The sequence below is a fragment of the Chenopodium album genome, chromosome 14 (genome assembly GCF_948465745.1).
Source record: "Chenopodium album chromosome 14, dcCheAlbu1.1, whole genome shotgun sequence".
Lineage (NCBI taxonomy): Eukaryota > Viridiplantae > Streptophyta > Magnoliopsida > Caryophyllales > Amaranthaceae > Chenopodium > Chenopodium album.
The window spans coordinates 35,734,175-35,759,806 of NC_137847.1; the positions used below are offsets into that span (position 1 = coordinate 35,734,175).

A 25,632-nucleotide genomic window follows, 5' to 3' on the forward strand; every position below is an offset into this window, starting at 1 on the left:
GGAAAAGGACAACAAGCTTGTTGGTGGTCATCTTCTCAACCATATGAACAATACTTTGTTGATAATTTCATTACTAGCTTAAGTTGATTTTTGCTTAATGATCAATCAAACTTTATATATAATACAAAATTTGGGATAAGAGATTTATTTACATAAAGAAAACTTAGTGATTTTTTCCCCTTGTTAAATGTTTTGTTAATAACATCTCTGAAGCACTAAAAAAAAAAAAACGAAAAAACAAAAACGGAAGGAGTATATACTAATTATCAATTTATCATATTATGAACCAATAAAACAAGTAGTCTTACATATTGATCATCAAATTACACCTTTTCCATGAGACTAGGAGGTTTAATAAAGAAGTTACTTACTTTAGATGTTAAGCACTGTTGGAAATATTGTTTTTTGGGACAATTGTGAGTGATATCTCCGTGACCCCGTGTGTATGTCTTTTTGACCAAACCACGTATATCTCCGTGATCCCGTCTTTATCGATGAACATTTCATTGCTAAAAGTAATTTTTGGTAAGCAAAGTGGCTTATTGCGAAATTCTTAAGAAAGTCATAGTGGTGGAAAAAATTCTTTACAAATTAACAAACCAATTACTATCTATTAGGCTCACTAGTCACTACACAACTGCTGCATAACCTGCTATATGCACCTTACGCGTCTTAGTAACTTCTGCTCATTGACATACTAATCTGAAAAAAGGATTATAAAGACACCACTAAACTATTTCAAACATTTGGAGCGAACCTAGCAATTGAAAAATAGATATTGGTGGCTTTTTGGTTCACTGACACACACACTAAGCAGAGATTAGTAGCACTTACAATAGATATTTCTTTGGTCTGATCTGTAGTCTATTCGTAGTAGAAAGTCATAGGATGAATCTGATTTTTGGAACAGAAAATATCTAGACCTCTTACACCAAAGGTTGGTACTGTATATTTTAGGCAAGTCACATCTTGGATGGAGTAATACATTTTCGATTTGTATTGCTCTTAATTTTTGTAAAATCTTATGCTTTAGTGCTTTGATGTTTTCAGTGGAAATCATACAACTGAATCTATTGCTGGGCTGTCATTAACAGCATGATGGAGATAACAAATGTTTCTGAATATGATAAGCTGGCAAAAGAGAGACTACCGAAGATGATATATGATTATTATGCATCAGGTGCTGAAGATGAATGGACGCTAGAAGAAAACAGAAATGCCTTTTCGAGGATTTTGTATGTGTTTCTCTTTCATGTAGTGTAGTAACCTTTATGGTCACTTGAATGTTTCCGTATCCTTTGTCATTTGACCAGTTTCAATTTTCAATTCAAGTATACTTTTTGTATCATTTGCAACTATAACTTACAGCTTTCATGTGCTAGGATATATTACAAACATTAGCAAATCGTTATTGTTAAACAACCGCATAGAAGATACTATATATTTGGCTAACTATTGCAATTTACTTATTTATTACACCCAATGGAATTCAGGTTCCGGCCTCGCATCCTCATTGATGTAAGTCATATTGACATTTCAACAACTGTCTTGGGTTTCAAGATTCCCATGCCAATCATGATTGCTCCTTCAGCTATGCAAAAAATGGCTCACCCCGAAGGTAAAAATTCAAGTCCTTGATGTTCTTCTTAATGTTCAAGTATTCTACTTTGATATGTCAATCTATGTTTTGGTTTATTGATGCTCATATGAAATAAACTAATGCAAGTCATACTAAATGTATCCTCAATCTGCGATTTGGTATATTGCTACTTTTGTTTTCAGGATTAGCTGTCAAAATTAATGCAAGGCCAGCAGAAACCTGCTGTTTTATAGCCTGTAGGCTTTAGGAATACATTGATTTATGACCTGAAATTAAAAAGCTCAATCAACTTGATATTTTATTTTAATTTAAAAGCAGTATTGGATCAATGCTTTGAATCAAATGCTCTAAACTAGATGCTCTATCATATATGAATATGATTTTGAAGATGATACTTTAATTAATAGTATTCACAGTCTGACACTCGTGAATACTCTAGTCTCACAGTCTCATGAGCCACATTTTATATTAGTTCCTTCTTTTTAAGTATATAATGTGGCATGTACCTGCATAAGGTGCATATATCTGACACCCCCCAGGGCATCCTCACCATGCTATTATTGTTTCTACTATGACATTCATTTTCTCAGTTTCCTCCTGAATAGTGGAGTGTTTAATTTCTTTGTCTAAGCTTGCTGTATAGATACTCTATGCTGAATTGAGTAACTGGAAGTACCTCCTTTTTTGAAGCGATCATTTTCTTGCAGGAGAATTTGCAACAGCGAGGGCAGCATCTGCTGCTGGCACAATTATGGTTTTGACTCACATTTCTTCCCCTATTTTTCCTCTTTTTCTGACCTTAAGTATCAAATTCATTCTTTGATTTGCATGTGCGATTATTTGATCCAGGCATTGTCTACAATGGCCACATCTAGTGTTGAAGAAGTTGCCTCAACTGGACCTGGAATTCGATTTTTCCAGCTTTATGTGAGTAGAAGTACAAAATAAATTGTAATTTAGTAACTCCAGCATTTTTTTCCTCCATCTTAAATTAATCTCCTGGCAGATAATTTTCCTTAATAATGTGTATTCTCCAAATCATATATGCTTATTAAGTATCAAAAACCTGTTTTCTGAATTTCTGGATTTTAAGTCCTCTTAAGTTTTAAGTTTTTGCCAAGGATTCATAATCTTAATATTCTTTTCATCATGTACATTGTGACAATCTGGACGTATATCAGAATGTCATCAAAATCCTTCTCTCTTTTTCAGCTGCTAGCCCTGATGTAATATGACTAATATCTTGTATTTTATTTTGTATAAATCACACCATAACATTGATACAAACTTGTATCTCCAACTTTGGGTTCATGGTGAAGAATATTTTCAGTGCAAAAATGCAAATATATTAAAGTCTTAATTTCTGAGTCTGTATGTAAAATTTGTCTTTAAGATTTTTCCAAAACAGTGGTCAGGCTGATGATGATTGCGTATATCCAATTAATCAAGGTAATGAAAGACAGAAGTGTTGTCGCACAGCTGGTTAAACGAGCGGAGAAGGCTGGTTTTAAAGCTATTGTTCTCACAGTTGATACACCCAGGATAGGTAGAAGGGAGGCAGATATCAAGAACAGGTAATTACATAATTTCTAGGAAAATTTGACATTTGCTATCGGCGAAATCACCTTGCTTCACATTTACTACCGGTTTAATTTTTTATTTTATTTTACTACCACCCAAATCCCAAAGTTATAGTTATTGCTACCACTTAACGGATTCCGTTAAGTGGGACCCATTATTTCATTAATTAATAATTTAATTTATTAAAAAAAAAAAAAAAAAAAACTTGTTTGAAAAAATTCCCAGCCACCTCCCCCTCCCCGTCAGCCACCATCCCTCCTCCATGTGCTGGCTTTCGTCGTTCGTGCCGACGCCTAAATGCTCCCCCGACGCCGGCGAACTCCACCTCCACCATTTCCCAAAGTCCACGCTACCTGAAACCACCCCCGAAACCATCCTGAACGGGTGAATTCGAAACCCTAAAACCCGTTTAGGGTGGTTTCGGGGAATGGGTTTAAGGTATTGGTGCTGATTTTTGGGTGGGGGAAAGGGAGGGGGGGTCAGTTCAGGTTGGGGAAAGGGGAAAGAGGCCGTTTCCGGCTGGGGGGAAAGGGAAACAAATTTTTGGGTGGGTTGTGGCTGGTGATCTCGGGGAGAAGCCGAGAGTTTCGGGTCAGGATGAGGGATCGCGACGGAGGGCATTGAGGGGGGATTCCATGCGCAGCCGCTGTTTGCGTCTGTCGCGTCCTCTTCGAGTGGATGGTACCGTTTTTGCAGTGGTGTGGTGGTGTGGGTTGGACAGGTTGATCATGGTGGTTTTGGGGCAGCGTTGATGGGGGAAAGGGATGGGTGAGGTCGCCGGCGCCGGAGGATCGTTTACGCACCGGCGTTGATGAGGAAATGGAGGTTGGAGTTGGACGGTGGCAATGAGGGTGGTTGAAGATGGAGCGGTGGCTGAAAGGTGGCAGTGAGGTGGCTGGACGGTGGTTGGACCCCACTAATGGAAATGGTATGGCATAAGGCAAAAGGTAGTAATATCTAAAATTTTGGGATTTGGGTGGTAGTAAGATAAAATAAAAAATTAAACCGGTAGTTTATGTGAAGCAAGGTGCTTTCGCCGGTAGCAAATGTCAAAATTTTCTAATTTCTATTGTCTTTTTGCTTTATTTTCTTCAGTGAAAGGAGAAAATTGTTAATGCTATATTAAGTTCACTTCTATGAATAGTAAGAGTAAACAGTTGAGTATGATCTTACAGTTAATATCCCTTGCAGATTTATTCTCCCACAACACTTGACATTAAAGAACTTTGAGGGGCTGGATCTTGGTAAGATTAATCGGGTGAGTGAAAGTAAGACATCAAAGCAGACTACTGGTAACTTTTCAAGTGATTCAAAATAACAGTCCCATTCTTTTTCTGGAATGAACTTGCAGACAGATAACTCTGGATTAGCCTCATATTTTTCTTATCAAGTTGATCGGTCATTGAATTGGAAGGTAAATAACAAAATAATTTACCCTTTTGTTTTGCTCTTTGCAGTGCAGATTGTTTTATGTGTTATCTTTCCCTGTGAACACCTTTTGCAGGATGTAAAGTGGCTTCAGACCATCACCAAGTTGCCAATTTTGCTGAAAGGAGTGCTAACTGCTGAGGATGGTAAGTAAAGTGTATTTGTAAATAATTCGTACGGGAGACATGATTTCTATAATATCGTGTTTGTAAGGCCTTTATGTCAGTAAATTATCTTGTCTGCAGCGAGACTGGCAGTGCAAGCAGGTGCAGCAGGAATCATCGTCTCCAACCATGGAGCTCGACAACTTGATTTTGTGCCTGCAACCATCATGGCTTTGGAAGAGGTATTCAAACTTAACCTCCATGCACTTGATAAATCTGAATATCTTTAGATCTGGATTTTTTTTCACTTTGCTTCTGATTTGGAAAAGCTCCTTTTGAATTATGTAATAAGTTTTTGATAACCTACACTAACCGATAAGCAATTAATGGTGGGAAAGGGATTTCTAACTTTACTAAAAAAAATTGTTGCACGGACGCACATTTTTCTCTGCATCCCTCTTATTTCTTTATTTGTGGAGAGTATTTGCACAGAAGATTTTCTAAAATCGAGTGCAGGCATGTTTTTCCACTTCAAAGCTCCCCAACTAAATTAATTAACTCCCAAAAATCTGCCACTTCATATTAGTGCTATCTCTCATCGTTCCCACAAGCATAGATTAGAATCAATAAGCTGGTTGTGCTTAACTCTCTAATATTAATAAAGTTGTAAAAATGAATGTTTTAAGTATATTTGTCATTTCACATGTTCAAATGACATCAGAACTACAGATTATCAGGTAATTATACCGAACACTTTTGTGTACATAACTGATACAACTAACCAGCCAATGCATGATTTCTAGTACAAAACGTCTAATGCAGCTATCTAACCAGCCAATGCAACCATCTACTCGCTAATTACAAAATAAGGCCATTAGTACAGTTTGACCATCATGTCTATCAATGTAGCAGAAAATCATTGAAGCTCTGAATAAGGAAAGAATCATATTTGTATTATAAATATAAGAGTACTTGATATTGTGGTACGTTGTGGCATACCTGCATATATTCCTCATTGTTGCATATGGCAGATTGTGAAAGCTGTGGAGTGTCAAATTCCTGTTTTCTTGGATGGTGGTGTTCGTCGTGGCACAGATGTTTTCAAAGCATTAGCACTTGGAGCTTCTGGAGTATTTGTAAGTGACTTTTTTTATTATCTTAGTATTCAAGTTTCCAGTAACTTGGATCAATAGTAAAATGTGCTGCAGACATTATTGATTTTCACATATATCAGTTGATTGAAAATGCTGTCAATGAAATAGGCTTGTGAAACTAGTACCTGCACTTTGAGTATTATAACTCAGAACACCTACTAGTAGTTATCATCCAAATTCAGAAGTTCATAAACTCTCTTTAATTTGTTTCCAGATTGGAAGGCCGGTAGTTTTTTCATTAGCAGTTCATGGAGAAGCTGGTGTGCGAAAAGTGCTCCAAATGCTCCGTGATGAGTTTGAGCTCGCCATGGCGTTAAGTGGTTGTCGAACAGTTGAGGAAATTACTCGTAACCATGTCATGATGGACACCGAAACTCCAAGAATCTCTTCCAATCTATAAGTCGCTTGAAGTATAATCAGCGACTTTTGTAAGCTAGGATTTCAGGATCAAGACTCCCATTCAGAATTTCAGATGTACAAGGATTCTAGACTTAATTTATAAATAAAGGTTGCACAGCAAAATAATGTAACGATAACAAGAATTAATTGGTGACCATGTTCAATCTTTTTACTACTGTGCAATTTTGTAAGTTGATAAGTTTGAATTTTCGTGAGTATGCAATTTTGAATCGACAAAGTATCTTATCTATATGCAAGTAATGCAACACCTTTACCAAAAAGTTGGGGGAATTATATAAAGTTTGGTAGTGGAAACAACACAAATTAGTAGACTTCGTACAAGTGAATATATTTGGTTTTTTTTTTTTTTTTTTTTTTTTTTTTATGAAAGAGTAAGAGCATTGAACATTAGGAGATCCTCCCTATTAGAGAAACATCTAATTAAATTTCCAAACACAAATTTTTAATTAAGTCGGACTTTTATTAAATTACTGTATAATGGGTTAATAAAAGTATCCTACAAGTATTTAAAGTTACTTTTATATTCTACAAAGATTACAATTTCCCTAACATAAATTTTACGCCTAAAAAACACTTATAATGTATTAGAATAATCACATTAGCCTTAGTAGCATATAGACCGATAGATATTATAGTTATGATAATATTTGTCGCAGATTAGGATAATATTTGTATCCTTATCATACTAAGATTACGAGTCTTGTAAAACTCTATATATATTGATCAATGGTACACGCTCCACATTGAGGAGCTTCCCGAAATCTAACATGGTATCAGGCATAACGCAAAATGTGTTTCAATGCATTATAATGAGATTCATGGGGACGGATCATGCATAAAAAGACACACCTATTGTACCACATAGGCAATATTTGGCCTTGTGAAAGTTAGATACTAAAGAGCATCTGCTAAACTGCGATACAAAATAGGATCCCGAAAGGGTGGTCCTGCATCTGCACTAAGTTTGAACTTAGTGTCAACTGGAGTAGCTGCAGGTTTACAAGAGCCCTAACCAGCACGCTCTATAATCTCCTGTGCATACTTAAACTGTGAAAGTAGCAAATAAGAGGGAGTACGGGTCACCGTAATCCCTAAGAAATAGTTCAAAGGCCCCAAATCTGACACAGGGAACTTAGGGCATGTTCACTTCAGCTTAATTTCAGTTCAATTCATTTCAGCTCCTAATTTCCTTTTCTCATAACATATTCATTTCAGCTCTATCAGTTCAATTCAGTTCAGTTCCAATCAATGCAGTTCAGCTCATTTCAATAAATGTGAACAGGCCCTTAGTTTGTAACTAAGAAATAATTCATGCTCGTAACTTGTCAATAGAGGTGGCTAATATAAAATCATCAACATAAAAAAGCAAATATGCCATATCATCACCTTGTCGGAGAATAAAAAGTGAGTTATCACTCTTTTTTTTTTTTTTTTTTTTTTTTTTAAAGAAAAAGTGAGTTATCACTTTAGGCAATGACAACCCCCATTTTAATTACATAATTCGCACGTCGTTGGTACCAATCTCGAGGATCTTGTTTTAAACCATACAGAGCCTTACGAAGCTGACAAACATAATTGGGGAACCGCCTATCAATGAACCCCGGAGGTTGATGTATATAAACAGTTTCCAGCAATTCACCATGTAAGAAAGCATTTTTGACATCTAATTGATGAATGGACTACTTCATAGCCATAGCTAAAACAAAAAATTCTCTATCTTAATGTGGGAAGCTAAACGTCGCCCTCGAATATCTAACTAACGCCCGCAAAATAAAATAAAATAACAAATTTACCCTTAATTTATCAAAAAAATTACCCCCATACTCTCACTCCTTGTTCACTCTCTTAAACATAATTCTCTCCCTAAACAACAACAACCACCACCACCTCTTCATACTACCCACCACCATCATCACCACCTCCTCCTCTTTTAACCACCAACTCCTTTTACCTCCGGTTTCACGATCTACACAGCCGCAGTAATGACGAAGAAGGACAAAGGGAGGTCGATCGCCGGAGAAAAGGTTTGTTTTATTTTTTTATTTTTTGAAATCGCAGGCAAATGCCCGGTTTTTTCGGACGTCCTAGGCTCAAATGCCCAGTTTTTTAGAACAACCGCACGATTGTTCGCACGAATTAGGCGTTTGAGCCTAGGACGTTCGAAAAAACTAGGCATTTTCCTGGGTTTTAATTTTTTTTAAATTCATTTTTTTTTTATTTTTCGCTATTGTTGTTTATTATTATTGTTTTTTAAAAAAAAAAATTCACAACTTCGTTAGTTTGTTTATAGTTTAGATTTGTACTAATTTGTGTTTTTTTTTTGTTGCAAATCGAAACTCAAGAAAACGCCTAGGATTTTCAAAAATCCTAGGCTGAAACGCCAATTTTTTTTTTTGAAACATTCTAGGATATTCGAAAAAACTAGGCATTTCAGCTTGGGGTTTTCGAAAATCCTAGGCGTTTTCCTGGGTTTCAAATTTTTATAAAAAAATTATCGCAACGTACCGAGTCCATACGGTTTCAAATTTAAAAAATTTGTTTGATTTTAAAAATCACGGTGGTTGGAATGGTTGACTGATGAGCGTTGGTGGCCGTTGACCATTAGAGAGAACGGTTAAAATTTTTGTGTACGGTAAAAGTGTGAAATTGAGGTAAATTTAATTAGTTTTATAATCATTATTATAAGGATAAATACGTTATTTTATTTTATTTTGCGGACGTTAGTTAGATATTCGAGGGCGATATTTAACAACCCCCATCTTAATATATCAACCAAAAATTTGGTCTAAATCAATTTTGTACATTTTTTCTTAACTTTTCCGCATAACAATTGAAAATTAATCTTAAAATTATATGCACATTGACTTATACTTCTAAAAAATGTTCAATAACTACCTTATTGTGAATTCAATAATCATCACAAAAAAAAAAATAAAAAAATAAAAAAATTAAATGTACAATACATTTTCTGTGCGACAAACCACCAGTATAGCTATTTGCAAAAGAACAAAATAACTCCAATAACACTGACGGAATAACCCTTATAACACTAACGGGGTTACCTCAATACAATAAATGGACAACCCCTATAAAACTAATAAAATAACTCCTATAATAGCTGGATACATAGTGTGGCCAGCCACATATAAGAATTAATTACCATATAAAATTTAACTTTTCGTATTTAAAATATAATTTTTGTTATTAAATTTTTTCTAATATCATTCTGTAAAATATATATCTAGTGCATTGGACGGGCACACTCTAGTAGGTAATATATGCTCAGTATATCGATGGAGACATAATATTCTTGAACACTAGAAATTATAGTACTAACCCATATCATGAAACAAATATGGGCCATATCACATAAAATTGTCCACTACATCATCACACATTCACACCGGCCTACATACTCCATCAATCGATCAAGAAAGGTAGTTAGGTAATCTTACCAAAGGAACCAAAAAATTACTAGAACATAGGAGTGTCAATTCAGATAATCGAATCGGGTCTAATATGATCAAGATCGGGTAAAAATTTAAAGTTAACTCATACTAAATTGTTATGTCCACGCGAGTCCAAATTTAAATCGGATATTTTTTCGAATCGGTTTCGGATCAGGTCGGGTTACGTAGAGCATTCGAAGCCTCTTAATTGGTAAACCCTTTGAAAGGGCAAAAAGGGGTTGCTAAAAACCAACAAGTCAATCTATTTTGTCAATTACTAAATAGTATCTAATTTGCTTGGACTAAACAAGTTCTTAACTTCAAATTAAAGATGGTAAGGAGATGTAGCTTGGATCCGATGCTTTCGCTTTTCGAGAAATTGTCTCAACGATCTCGAAAGGCCGGTTTGTGGCAATCTTTGAGATTGTTGCGATGCGATTGTAACGTTGAGATCTGCTCTTCCTGTTGTGGCCGGAGATTTACACATTCCTTCTGCTGTTTTTCCGCTTGCTAGATTTATTACACATTTTGCCTGAATAATAGACACAAATCTAGTTAGCTCATTTTAGAGATGAAATTACGTGGTAATACTTTTGAAACATATTGTTCACATTGATAGGTTTTCTAGATCACTTCATAATGTCACCTATTATAGAAAGAATGAAATAATTTCTATGCGAGAGGAGCATAAAAAAATGCAAAGTGTGTCGTACACCCAACTAACTAACCCAAAGTTTTATTTGATAATTAAATAAAAATCAATCATCAAAATGAGAACAAAATGTTTATATATAGGCATGTATGTCGTACACCTGACTATATAACAATCTCTCCACCTATAATTATTGATATTGACATACGTTCATGTAACAAGAGTATACTCTCACAATGGGTGTGACTAAATTACTTTTTGTATGCCAAAATCATTTCCGAAATTTCTTTTTACCTTCCCTTTGTCTCAAGATCATAGGCCCACATAATTAATGTAATGTTACTCCCACGATCTCTTTTCCATAATTAATTATTTCTTCAGTTCTTACTTTATAGCACTATTTGGACTTTGATTTCACTCTATTCACGTATTCTCTTTGGACCATCTATGTAGTTCATTAATAAGGAAAATTATAGTGAGAGCTTGTCAGATTTATTCCAATGTATACTTTCAAATAAAATACAGTTATATCAACGTTTTATAAATATTTTTATACAAAAGACAAATAAATTAATTGATGCCATACAGTATCTTGTTAATTATTTTTATTACTTGTATGTATAAGATCAAAAGATAATTAAAAATAATATCAAAAATACAAAAGTTCATATAAATAATAATATAGTTTTAGACCCTCTTAAATTTTTATTGTTGAACTGAAATTATTTTTACCGAACTAAATATATTTTTACTGATTCTCTATTAAATTTCTTCTTTAAAATAATTTATTTTTACCGATCAAACTGAAATTATTTTCACTTCATTTAACTTATTTCTACTAAATAAAAATTATTTTTGCTAAAGTGAAATTACGAACGAATTATAAAGTACTCTCTCTTTCACGAGGTTCTTCTTGATTGCATTTAAAGATTTGACCATGCATATCTTTAAACTTATATCTAGAGGTGTCAATTTGAGTACCTAAGTCGAGTTTGGAGAGGTCAAGTCTATATTAAAGTTAAATTGGGCCAAATTATTTTGTCCCTTTAAGTCGAAATCTGAAGCGAATTTTTATTTAAAGATCCGGTCATCTTTTGACACACCTACTTATATGGTTACATCTACAAGTATAAAATCACAAAATGTACGAAGTATTTCTAATTTCAAGATCACATTAAAAAGAATATAACAATGTTTTGAGTACGTATTAATGTTTTCCATTATACAAGTTTGTAAATTTTTGGGACTCTTGCCACATGAATTGAAGAGTATATCATGGAACAACATGAGAACAATTATACACAAGATCTCACATGATAAAGAATTTCATTACTTGTTGCATGGAATATCTAATTAAATTCATGAAATTAAATTACTCTTTTATCATATGAAATACTTATATTGCATGCTTCAAAAATAAATAAATAAATAAATATTTATATTGCATAATAAGCAACCCGATCCAACCCTCAGAGTGTGTACACCGAATTTACACCATGCAATTGAAAATATTCCAATTAGAATATTCAAACAAGAATCAAACTTCATTTAACTAATAAAACCCCATTCTTTAAAAAAATAAAATAAACATAACAACCCCATTAATTTTTTTTGTATAAAAACATGAAAAAACAGATAAAAAGAATGGTAACATAAAATAAAAAATAAATAAAATAAAATACCTGAGCTTCAGTAACATCACAAACACAGATCTTTCCATTATAAAAAATGGTCATTTGTCCTTCCTTCAAATTATCTCCAATAGAACCTCTGTTAATTAAAAACAATTAGTTAAGTAAAGCACATAATTAATCAATAATCACATTTTACATCTATCTTCTAGAGAGAGAAAATATAAGACAAAGAGAGAGAAAGTGCATACGTGGAGATCGTAGAAGCGGTAGAAGAGATAGACGTGGAAGAAGGTGATAGGCCAAGCTCAAGATTACAATCCATTCTAATTTAACTTTATAAATATCTTGATTAAAATTTGTTTAGAGTATAATTTTAGAGTGAGAAAGAAGGAAAAATGAGGAGTGAATATAAATGGAAAAGAGGTTGAAAGTTAGGCAGAGTTATATATTATAAAAAAACATGTGGGAGAATGGAAGGTTTAGAGAAAAGAGCACGTGAAAAATGAAGGCAAGTCTGGCTACAAAACACAACACTTGTTTGCTTTGTTGCATGTTTATTCACACACGTGCCATCACTTGTCGACATGCAGTGCCCTCGTATGCATCATTTTTTGACACGCACTTAACGTTTATGGATTTCAAAAATTCGAAAATTTAGACTTTTTTTTTAGGGAATAAGAAATTTACTTTAAAAGGCATGCCAACTAGAAGTGTTAGTTGGGGTAACCTGGAGTTTCGGTTGACCTACAACAATTCGGATATGTTCGGATCAAGGTTACTCTTTTAAGTTTTAACCCACTTTGATTTGGGTAAATTGTGGGTCAAGGTCTGTCGAATTAGGTTTGGGTCAACTTTAAATCGGTCCTATTTGATTTGGGTAAATTCAGATCAGGTTTAAAATAGATTTGACCAGGATAATTTTGGGTCAGATGACTTTGGGTTAGGTTGATTTCAATTCGATTAAGTTTAGTTTGATTAAGATAAGGTTGATTTAGTATTGGTTCAATTCTAATTTCTTTGCTTGCTTGTGTTGACCGTGTATATTGATATGCTTGGTTGATTGCCTTAACCATGAAAATAAATTTTTGGTAGGAGATTAGACCAATTTAGCTAGCTTGAAAGAGTAATTATAGTACAATCGGAACCCTCAATTGATCCCCAATGTTGTTATCTTATTTAGATGGTTTTGGTTTGTTATTGACTTGATTAATATGTACTTTCACAAGGTCATTTTTATCCTATTGGTATTGTTTGCTTTTTATAGTTTTTCCACTGTAACTCATAAGTCAAAACCCATACAAGAATCAGACTTGTCATAAATTATGTGTCTATGATCTTCTTAGTCCTTATGGGATCGTCCCTTGTCCCTTGTTCGCTTGCCCTTTCTACCCAATAGAGAGATTAAGTTATGTTTTTGTTCTTGATACCACAATTTTACACTCTCATTTTTCATAATTATCTTGCAATTAGTAGATTTTAAGAGCATTATAAAACATTAGTATGTAAAAGGTTTTTTTTTTTTTAAAGACTTTAAAGACGATGAATAGAACAAAATTTAAATATGATTGGAGAAAAATAGACAATATTTTGGAGATAGAGAATTCAGAGATGAGAAATTGAGTTTCGAATATTCCAAGTTCTAAACACATAAAAATTGTGTGTTCAGGATGTGGTTAATAATCTAGGCTATTAAAAATCCCTCAAAAAAAATCTAGCCTATTAAAAAATCTCCTAAATAACTAATACATTGGCCTAGATATATTTCCAGTAACAAATAAAAGTGCACTCCATTTTCAATAACTTTGCATTTTTGCAACTACTTATTAGTGATCGATCATTTGTGTAATAATACAATTGTTCAAGCTATCTTGGATCTTGCTCTTCTTTTCTTGCAAAAGTAATATCCCTTCAAAGCAGAGGAGGATCTTCCCAGGGGCCATTCGGGGCCTAGACCCGGAGAAATGATATTTTTTTTTTTTTCTTCTTATGGGTAGTTAATGAACTTAAATAATCTTATTTTACTCATAAAATATTGGGATATAGTGGTTAATTTTAAGTAATAAGAGGTAAAATATTCAAATTCCGACCCCTCTTATATTTTTGGCTAAGATGATCTACCACTGGTTCAAAGCAATACCTTCTTTAATTTTAGCCATCCAGCATATATATTGTCGAAACATATATTTAATGAACATTATGATGATTTATTACTCCATTCCAAAAAAAAAAAAAAAATTTTTATTACTAATATTAAACATATTTCTTGGGGTAATTTCAATTTTCCAATCCAATAAAATTTCATTTACTTATGAACAACTACATCAATCCTTCGATACATTCATTCTTGACTTCAATATCGAGAATTAAATCAATAAGTGGACTGTATAACTCACAGGACCATCAACTCAAAACCAATAAGAGATAAAGTCATTTTAGATATTAAATTTCTTATTTCATATTTTTTTTTTTAAAAAAAAAATCCTAAAAGGACACTAAAATTCATTAATTAAAGTCATACAACATCTACAATTGATATATAACGATAATGAAAACAGATTTAACAAAATCAAACAATGAATTAATCGGAGAAGTGCTAAGAATTCAAATACATAGATATAACAATTCGGCATATTCTCGATTCGTTGTTTCATACAATTTTTTGAGTGGATCCGTCAACGCTTCAATATTTTGTGAGGAAAAAATTTCTTGTTGTGATGATTTTGTAACCTAAATTTGAGCAATAATCAATCATAGCCCCGTAAAATTGGAGACCCTATCAAACGCAAATAACACCTTGTCTTTCAAAGGAGCTCGAAAAACCTTTTCATTCAAAGGAGATCGAAAAAACCTTATATTTTGAAGGAGATAAACCCTTTCTTTCGAGGGAGATATTATTATAACCTAAGAATTAAAAGAAAATTAAAAGAAACAAATAATTGGGGCTTTTCACCGGTGACATCCGATGAAAATCCCTTCAAAATTTACAATGGAGGCTGGTTTAGGAGGGAGAAGAGAGAGAAAGGAGGCTAGGGTTTTTTCTTAGAAAGTTGAATCTACGAGTATATCCTTATTTTCATCTTTTAGATAAGCTTGGAAGATATGCTTAGCTTAGTACGTATTCCGTATATCTTACTTTTTTCCCAACAAAAAATAGAGGTCATAGATATTAAAATGGTACTTAAATAACGTTCAACACTCAACAAATTGACACTTTTTAATTTTTATTTTTAATTTTTTAAAATAATGTAGTTGGCATTCTTTATCATACTAAGTAACACAAGCTACTCATCATGATCTATTTAAAGAAAAAAAAAAAAAAAACTTTAGCTAAAGCAACAAAATATTTAAGCTTTACTTTCAAAATGACGGCACTAAGCAAATTATTATATATCTAATACTAAAAGAAGAATATTATTAACACATTATTTAAAATTTTCAAAATGGGACAAGTCATATAAGTAATTATTAAGTGTAAACAACTTTGTCACAAAATTCTTTTTCACAAAACAAAGTCGGCAAATATAATATAAAAAAGAATGAAGTTTATACTTTAATACGCATGACAAAATACTATGTCTATTATTTGGTATCAAATTTGGTATGGTTTGATTCAATAATTTAGACAAATTGATCGCTTTTGGAAAGTTAGTAACATAAATAAATTGTCAAATTTCATACACACTTTTTTCATGAAATCCAAAGTGACTTGCTTTGTTCCCATCGTAAACTATGATTCATGTTCATATAATTGACATTTTTCATGTGTTTTGGAGGTGAGACATTACCAAATTGTGGGGTTTTCATTATTTTGGCCTACCAAATGTTTGTTTATTGGATTATCGTTTTCCATTGAGCTTATAACTGATTGTCTTCTTTATTAGCTGTCGACTTCAAAGCAACAACTGATGAGTATAAGATTAAAAGACATGTGAAAAATTTAAAACACATACTCGTTTTAAATTTCTATCATCTTACAAATAATTGTTCGGACTTGAAGTGATGTTATTGTTGCATTATTGGGTGGCTAATTGCTTCGTTTTAAAAACACAATACTGTACTTTAAGTTCTTTATTTTTTTTATTTTTTTGTTTGTTTCAAAATTTCTTCATAGTTTAAATTTATTTTATACTAGAATTTCATAATTAATACATTTGAACACTGAAAATGTACGTATTATCAGCCTTATCATCTCTGCATCAATTTGGTTGATTAGATAACAGAAACTTTGTATCTGATATTGAAAATCATGTTTTAATTGTAATTTCGCACCAGAGGAGCATGGAAGTTGTTTTATCAAATCTCTCCTGGATGAAAAATGGCATCAAGCACAACTCATGGAGCATCTTGAAATGGAGGCACACTCAAAGCCTCTAGAAGAAAGTTGGTTCATGAGTCCTATAACTAACCCAAACGAGATAGATCATCTAACTCGTTCTGGGCGAGTTTATCAAACACAACCAAATGGATCTTCGACCACTCAAAATCAAGTTCAAAATCCAATACCACCTCCGCCTGAGGTGGAAGATCCATTGGTCAAACAACTTCGCCAATCTAAGGCGAATGTTAGCATTTGGGAACTCCTAAGTACTTCTAAAGAACATAGGAATTCTCTTATGAATGCTCTAATGGCTTTGTCTGTAAGTACAGACACAACTCCACAGGACCTCGTAAGCTTGATTACTAGCGAGAAATCCGACAAATCAATCACTTTCACTAGTGATGATTTTCCTTCAAAAAACACTACCCACAACAATGCATTATACTTAACTGTGGGGTGCAAGGGATTCAACATCCCTCTTACTTTAGTGGACAATGGGTCTTCCGTAAATGTGTGCCCATTACGAACTGCAAAATACTTAGGCCTTAATCTAGAAAAAAGATTTTCAATCAACAACACAAAGTATTAGGGCCTATGACAATTCAAGGAGATCGGTGTATGGAACTGTCAAGCTACCAATTAAAATAGACCCAATACAAAAGATGGTTGAATTTCATGTCATGGACATTAAACCTACATTAAACCATCTTCTTGGACGTCCTTGGATACATGAGCTTGGGGCGATACCATCCTCGCTCCATCAAATGATTAGGTTGAACTACCAAGGTCTTCCTATGATTATACATGCTTCCCCTCTCAAAATAGTAATAAATGATCAATCATTTCTGGAAATAAACCATGATAATGATGAAGAGGACATGTGGGGATTCGCCACAGAGGCAATTTGCACACTAGAAATGGAGGAAAGCCTTGAGGAACCGTTCAAGCTTGATCCATATTCACCCCAATAGTAAACAACATCTTATTCAAGAGTAATTACTTTCCGAGGATGCCTTTGGAATTAGGAATAAAGAAATCTCTTTTACTTCCTATCATAAAGAAAAGCTTCTATTTTGGATTGGGATATAAACCAACCAAAGAATAACTCGAGTCTCACGATGCTAAGATCAAAGCACGTAGAGACAACAATAAGAAAGGGATAATCACTTTACTCCCATCCTACAATCAAACCCTTAATGGTCAATTCATTAGGGAGGGAGAGGATTACCCATGCTATGACTTTCCAACCATTAGTTCTAGAAGGTATCAAGAAGCCTGGATTCGAAATATGCCACGACTGCTACTTCTTGAATGACGATTTCAAAATCGTTCAATCAAAACACCCAACTCCAAGGTGCTATGATGGGCAAGCATTCAAGTTGCTATTTGGATTAGAGCAAAACCATGTTGCTACAATGACTAATCAGAACGCCATCCAAGATGAAGCTTTTGACCCAACCTCGTTGATCACCCCTTTTAATGAAACTTTCGAGCATGGATGGAGGAAGACTTTCAAGTGGGTTAACTATAAAGGTGAGAAGCTGGAGATCACCACAGGAGAAGGGGAGATGTTTGAATAATCTGATGATGAGTTTAGTCTAGACTTTAAGGAAGCTGAAAGTTTAGGCGTTGTGGCCATTACTGAGTCTTTATTTTCTAGTTCTAAGGATGAAGATCCCAAAAAGGATTCTTCTCTTAATGTACTTTCTTTTTATTTCAATAATATGAGCTATATTTCCGAGTATATGCCTTCTCTTGAATCTTTTGAATGCTATAACAATCAATCTAATGAAGATGATAATATTAACAAATAAAATGAATTAATGAATGAGCGAGAACAAAAGAATCCTATAATTGAAGAAACTGAAACCATTAATATAGGAACTAACGAAAATAAAAAAGAAGTCAAAATTGGCTTAACTTTAAATCCGAAAGAGCGATCAATCCTCATATCGATGCTTAAAGAATTCGAAGACGTATTCGCTTGGTCATACAAGGACATGCCTAGAATAGATAGGGAAATTGCGAACTATACCATTCCCTTGAACCCTACTGCTAAACCAGTAAAGCAAAAACTTCGACGAATGAAACCTAGTGTCGCTTTGAAATAAAAGAAGAAGTACAAAAGCAATTAGACGCAGGCTTCATTTGCGTATGTAATTACCCAGAATGGGTAGCAAACATCGTCCCAATCCATCAAAAGGATGGACGAGTTCACATGTGTGTCAACTTTAGGGACCTTAACAAGGCTAGCCCTAAAGATGATTTTCCTCTACCTCATATTGACATATTGGTAGATAACACGGTTGAACATGCGATGTTACAACCAAATTATAATGGCAAAAAAAGACAAAGGAAAGACATGCTTTATTACCCCTTAGGGTACATATTGCTACAGAGTCATGTCATTTGGTCTAAAAAATGCAGGAGCTACGTACCAAAGAACGGCTACGACTCTCTTGCATGATATGATGCATAAAGAAATAGAAGTGTATGTGGATGATATGATCGTGAAGTCCAAAGATAGAATGGGACACATAAAAGCTTTACGCAAATTCTTCACTCGCATAAAAGAATATAAAATGCTTGAATCCACAAAAATGCGCCTTTGGAGTAACTTCCGGCAAGATACTCGGATACGTAGTAAGCACACGTGGTATTGAGATCGATCATTCTAAAATAAAGGCAATTGTTGATATGCCTCCCCCTAAAACATAAAAAGAAATTAGGGGGTTCCTTGGTAAACTACAGTACATTAGTCAATTTATCAATAAGTTGACGATGACTTGTGAGCCAATATTTAAAAAACTGAAAAAAGAGGAAAAACATGAATGGGACGATCAATGCCAAGAGGCCTTTAAGAAAATAAAAAACTATCTCAAAAGTCCACCAATTTTAGCACCACCAGTACCCAAATTACCTCTTAGGCAATACATCACAGTTACAGATACAACCACAGGAGCCATGTTAACACAAGAGGTAGAAAAAGTAAAAAATTCATCCAATATGAAACAAAATATAGCACCTTGGAAAAAACAAGTCTAGCATTAGTGTGGGCAACTAAAAACTACGACATTATATGCTACCCCACACCACTCATGTGATTTCGCAACAAAATCCGATAAAGTATTTGTTTGAACAACCACCTATACAAGGAAGAATATCCAAGTGGTTGGTAATGTTGGCCGAATTCGAACTAAAATATATTCCTGAAAAATCAATAAAGGGAAAAGTAATATCCGATTTTCTGGCTCAACATCCTATTCAAACAAGTCATGCAGAAACTACTCATCTTCCGGATGAAAAAATTCTCATGACACAAGATGACAAGTGGGTAATGTACTTCGACGATGCATCCAATCAAAAAGGATGTGGTGTAGGAGTGTTACTCATAAGTCCAGAGGGAGCACATACTCCAATCTCTGTCAAACTAGACTTTGAGGTTACTAATAATGCCGAAGAATATGAAGCGTGCATTATTGGACTAGAAGCAGCAGCTAGCATAGGTGTGCAAAAATTAGAGGTATATGGAGATTCCAGTTTGATAATAAATCATATACTTAAAAAATGGAAAATAAAGAACTCCACAATGATATTATACCAAGCACACCTATAGCAACTCATCGAGCATTTTGAATATATTGACTTCATATATCTCCCAAGGGATGAGAATCAATTTGCGAATGCGTTAGCAAAATTAGCCTCAATGATCAACATTCCAGATCACTTAAATATGATGCCATTATGCGTTGATAGAAAAGAAGAACCAGCTTATTGTAACGCAATAGAGGAAATAAATGACATCGAGGGAGACAATCCTTGGTATGATCATATCCTCCAATACATTACTCATGGCACATATCATGAAAATACTTCATCTAAAGACCAGCGAGCTTTGAGAACACTCGCAGCCCAATATGTTTATTAAATGGTCAATTATACAAAAAGGGACTTAATGGTCAAAGCTTATTGTGTATAGACCAACCCGAATCCACACGCCTTTTGTAGAATACTCACAAAGGTGTTTGTGGACCTCACATGAATGGAAAAATGCTTGCTAAAATAATCTCACGACACAGGTACTTTTGGTCCACTATGGAACATGATTGCATACAATATGTCAAGAAATGTCCAGAGTGCCAAATTTTCACTAATTTACAACACCTTCCATCATCCGAACTATATAACCTAACTTCCCCTTGGCCTTTCTCGACTTGGGGAATTGACATAATTGGTAAAGTTTCTCCAATAGGAGCAAGAGGACACGAGTACGTACTAGTAGTCATTGATTACTTTACTAAGTGGATTGAGGTCGCTTCTTACGTTAACATCACTTCTAAACATGTCGCAAAGTTTCTCGAACGAAACATATTTTGTAGATATTGAGTTCCACACGAACTATTTAGTGACAATAGATCTCAATTTAAAGCAGAAGTTAAGACCCTCTTAGCTCGTTATAAAGTAAAACATCATCACTCATCTCCATATAGACCTCAAATGAACGGAGCTGTAGAGTCGACAAATAAAAACATAAAGTCATCATTAAGAAAATGGCAGAAAATTATAAGGACTGGCAGAACAAACTACACATCACCCTTTGGGGTTATAGAACATCCATACGAACATAAATAGGGGTAACTCCATACTCCTTGGTTTTCGGAATGGACGTAGTTCAACCAGTTGAACTAGAAATACCATCCCTACGCATCGTACTCGAAAGTAAGCTACCGGAAGTTGAATGGGTACGAGCGAGGTATGAAGAGCTTTTATTTCTCGATGAACGACGATTAAAAGCTTTCATACTGTACAAGTCTAGCAACGACGCATCGCACGACACTTTAACAAAAGGGTACAACCCCGAAATATTAAAGGTGACTTTGTACTAAAAGAGGTTAGGGGTCCACCAACTGATTCGATAGGGAAATTCAAACCTAATTGGATAGGACCATACCGCATAATTGAAATTCTATCAGGAGGAGCTGTTAGATTGATGGATATTGGTGGCGATGAAATTCGCCAATTAATAAACATTGATCGACTTAAAAAATATTACATATAAAAATCCGGATAAACTCGTTCATTCATTAACAATCATGTCTCTTAGCATTCAAATAAAGATTTTAAGTGTATGCGCTTTACCAAATCACACGGTAAAGCTCATAACACTTGGCGGGGGTAATTAAAAAAAAAAAAAAAAAAAAAAAAAAAAAAAAAAAAAAACATACCCTTCAAAGTGTTCAGATTTTTCGAACATTACGAAAAACTCTTCACACTTGGGGGGGTAATAATATGATTAAATTTTTTTAAAAAAAACACTCGTAGCACAGGTGTCGTGCGCAACTACATTAGTTGAGCGCGACAGGCACGCGCAACCTTCGACGTTGCGCGCGCCACCTGATGACGAACTACGAACCCAGAATTTTACGCTTGAATAAAATTTCAATTTTTAATAACGATAAAATAAGGGCGTTTTTCAAACAATATGTATACTCGGAAAACAATAAAATTAAACTTTGATTTAAGTTATTAAACAAAGTTTAATTAATTTTTCATTTAATTCCTACAAGTAGGATTAAAGAAAAATTACAAAAAAATAATAATATAATTTTTTGCAAAGAACTACGCAAAGACCTGATTTCGTAATACGAATACGTAGACAATCTTTATGATTTGGTCATATAAAAAAAAGAGCTCATTTTTACTCCAATCAAAATAAAAAAAAAAAAACATTATAGAATTAGATAATAATTAATTAAAAAAACATAGTAGTGATTACACTTTATTCAAAATAAAATTATTCTTAAGCTACTAATATTGTGTAACACTCTAAGGTTTTATTATTTCCTCAATCGTCACAGTTGATGGAGGAGTAGTTTCCATCGCATTACTTTCAACAGCCTTAGAGCTTTCCCCTTCGCCCTTCTTCTTAACCCAACCATTATTTTTCAACTTAGGAATTAGGGCCTTTTCAACTCTCTTTCCTTTGTCCTTAGAATTTGTTGGAAACTTTTTGCAAGTGTTCGATGAAGGTTCCTTAATCTTCACGCCTTGTTGCGCGGGTTTAGGAGGAGCCTTCCTTTTAGGTTCCCTTGAACGAGCCTTGGATGATGAGGAGATGTCTAACTTTCTTCTCACTCCTTTGTTTTGGCCATTAGGAGCAGTAGTAGTGGCCGAATGCGTCGAAGGCTTGGGTGGATTGCGAGCCGAGGCGGCTTGATTTTGTGATCGAGCCTTGTTTAACTCTCCTTTGTCTGTCGCATTCATCCAAACTTTATAAAAGGAAGATAGTACAATGCTCGCCGTAGGATTTTGCACTACCCACCTAGGAAGACTTGACCAATATTCCATCCAACGGAGAATTCGTTCAGGTTTAAAGATCACATCCTTAGGGGCATCACAATCCTGTGGGGGAATAACTTGTTTCATCCCATATTGTCTCATCACCCTGCAAGGAAAGATGTAAGTGGTAATAGAAAGGCCTAAAAACCTAATGTAGGGACAATTAAAACTATTCCCAATCATACTACTTATGTTCCACCAAGGAATCACGAAGCGTATGTTAGGAACCCCATGACAGAAAAAAGATGTCCATTCTTTTTCATTCTTATGTTTGTAAAGAATGCAACGACCAGGGAACGTTCTCACTCCGTTAGCCTCAAGATTTTGTGGTTGATCAACAATTCGCAAGCGATCCATGAGCCAAATCTGAAAAAAAAGAGAAAAAAAAATTTAATTTGCGATATTACACCAGCAGGTGGCGCACGCATCACAACTAGTCGCTCGCACCACTCACGCGCATCTCAGAAGATTGTGTTGGTCAGACCAGTGCAACTTTATGGTTGCGCTGATGTACGACGTACAAAAAAAAACGTACGTGTAATAGGAGTGGATTTCCCGTGAAGCCGTTCTCGTTAAGGTCTCCTCTAAGGTGATTCAGGCAAAGAAGAGTTTCCGCCAAAACTAAGGGAGCAGGTGAGTGACACCCCTTTATTTGCTCCACTATGGACACCATGGAATAATCTCCATACTCTTTACCTGTGCTAAGCAAACAATTGATAACAAGACAAAAACATAAATCAAGAATTTTAAAACGTTGTTTAGTCAAGTTGTCACGAGGGGTGACGAAGTGTTCAATAAATTGAATTAAATTCACGCCTTCTACTGTCCCAATATTGGCCATATCATTGTCATTCAAGCTAAAAAATCTTTGAAACATAGGTTTGGAATCTGACAAGTTAGGGGCATATGTCAAGGGGAGAGTATTTGCAGGGAAACCTAGTAGAGCCTCGAACTCGTTAGGTAATAGGAAAATTTCATCCCCTTTAAAGAGGAAAAGATGGTGGTTTGAGTCCCAATGATTAACTGCAGCATGGAGGAAATCAAAGTTTATATTAAGTTGCATATAACTTAATAGGGGGTCGAGGTGGTATATTTTAAAAGCTAATTTGTCCTCAGTTGAAAGGGAAGTGACCCATTGTTTCAAAAGTTTCTCAAAGGTTTTTATCATTGTTCAAACCAATAAAAAAAAAAAAAAAAAAAAAAAAAAAAAAAAAAGGAGAAGAGGAACGGGTAGAAAGAGAACAATAATTTTCCTGATAGTATTACTAACGAATGCATGTGAGATGATCAAAAGCCTACACGAAACTACGTTAAAATAGTCCCAAATGGGGCGATTTTTCGGCAATTTTCGGCCAAAGAAAAGTTCACCCGCAGGTGGCGCACGCATCTCATAAATTGCACGCGCCTGCTGCGCGCAACCTATCCACATGCACGCGACAGCCGCGCGCAACACATCCATTTGCGCGCGCCTTGTTATGTCGTGACATGTTGTTTAGTTTATTTCCGTATTTTGGACTACGAAATAGTGGAATATCAACGAAATCTTATGACTAATCCATACGCTTGCCTTTGTTAGTCTTGTTTCCTTTCTTTATTTTTTTTATTTTGTTTTTCTTTTTCTTTGTTTCTAACTTCCTTTTTATTTCTTTTATTTCCTTTTTATTTCCTTTTAATTTCTTTTTCTCCTTTCACCTTTTTTCCTTCCCTTTTTTGGTGTTTTCTTTTCGTTTTTCGTTTTTCTTTTCTTTTTTGTTATTTTTTCGAGGGGGTAAGTTGGGAACCCTTTCCCTCCCTCGGAAATTTTTTTTTTCGATTTAAAATACTTATGGAAATAAAAATATGATATATATACAAAAATGTGTGTCATATGTACAACAGTAAAAAAATATATAAACATGTACATTTTTCCATAAGCAAAAAAAATATATAAAATGGAAGTCAGGATGTTCGGCTACTCCCGAAAGGCTGCTGTACATCCTGCAAAATCCAAAACAAAGATTAATACAAAAAACGTGTAATAACTTTGATAAAAAAAACAAAAAAAAGGAGAAGCAAACAAACTTACTGCGACCATCCGATGATCACGGCATGACAAAGCCACGAGGGCTCTCCGATAAGCAGCTCGAAAAGCACGCATAGTCCTCACCATGCCATTCACGGTCTCTCACGGAACCTGTTCCAAAAAAAATATACAAGGACAGTTATCAAACAAATGTATATGATATATATAAAAAAAAATATACAAAATAAACATATCGACTCAACCGTCCCCGGTACAAATGGTATGTCCTTATCCTCCACCGCTGGAAGAATCTCATGAATTACCAACCCAAAAGCGTCGGTATACGTGATCTCCGCCGTGGGAGGCACCCAACTACCCAGCTCGACTCGCTGAAACTACGATAATAAAAGAGTCAAGAATCCGAAAATAAAAAAGTAAAATAGAGAATAAAAAATAATAAAGAATACTAACCGGAATGGAAGCTGGAAAAGGAGTCAAGCCTAGATGCAACAAACGTCGGGTAAGATACACCCGGCAACACCAGCTGCTTCGCTGGATAACCAAGGATCTCTTGAGCTCGATCCTCGATAGAAAGCAGGTCCGGACGCAGCATCCGGATCGGAGGATCCGCAAGAACCAAAGGCTCCTCGGACGAAGACTGCCAGAGAACACGCTCGCCTAAAAACCAAGCGTCTATCCTTTGGAGCACAGAGAATCGCTGATAACAGGCCCGGAAATGGCATCGAACCATGCCTGACCGGACAGCCTCAGGGACACCGACGATCAACTCCAAGGATGGAGATCGATCTACAAAACACAACCATATGAGAAAATCATTCTAAAAATATACATATATATGAACATGTATGTTATCAAAATACTCACCAACGCCCGAGTCGCCGAAAGAATCCTCAAGCAAAAGTCGCCGGCTGAAGTTGCGCGTTTCTTCCT

General features: G+C 34.8%; 1 protein-coding gene and 1 long non-coding RNA gene across 2 annotated transcripts; one reads left to right on the top strand and one right to left on the bottom strand.

Annotated features, from left to right (window-relative positions):
- Positions 1–1,033: 1,033 nt before the first annotated feature.
- LOC145579177 (glycolate oxidase 1-like) lies at positions 1,034–6,441 on the top strand. Its single transcript, XM_081636433.1, has 11 exons — positions 1,034–1,235; positions 1,494–1,618; positions 2,308–2,354; positions 2,450–2,527; positions 3,050–3,174; positions 4,373–4,439; positions 4,533–4,595; positions 4,686–4,755; positions 4,855–4,955; positions 5,745–5,849; positions 6,082–6,441. The coding sequence occupies exons 1-11, from the start codon at positions 1,096–1,098 to the stop codon at positions 6,265–6,267; spliced, it is 1,107 nt and encodes a 368-aa protein (XP_081492559.1). The 5' UTR covers positions 1,034–1,095; the 3' UTR covers positions 6,268–6,441.
- On the bottom strand, positions 5,373–6,132 carry LOC145579178 (uncharacterized). Its single transcript, XR_014099077.1, has 2 exons — positions 5,993–6,132; positions 5,373–5,915 (listed from the first exon to the last, which is right to left on the bottom strand). It is a non-coding gene; the product is annotated as an uncharacterized LOC145579178 (long non-coding RNA).
- Positions 6,442–25,632: the final 19,191 nt, after the last annotated feature.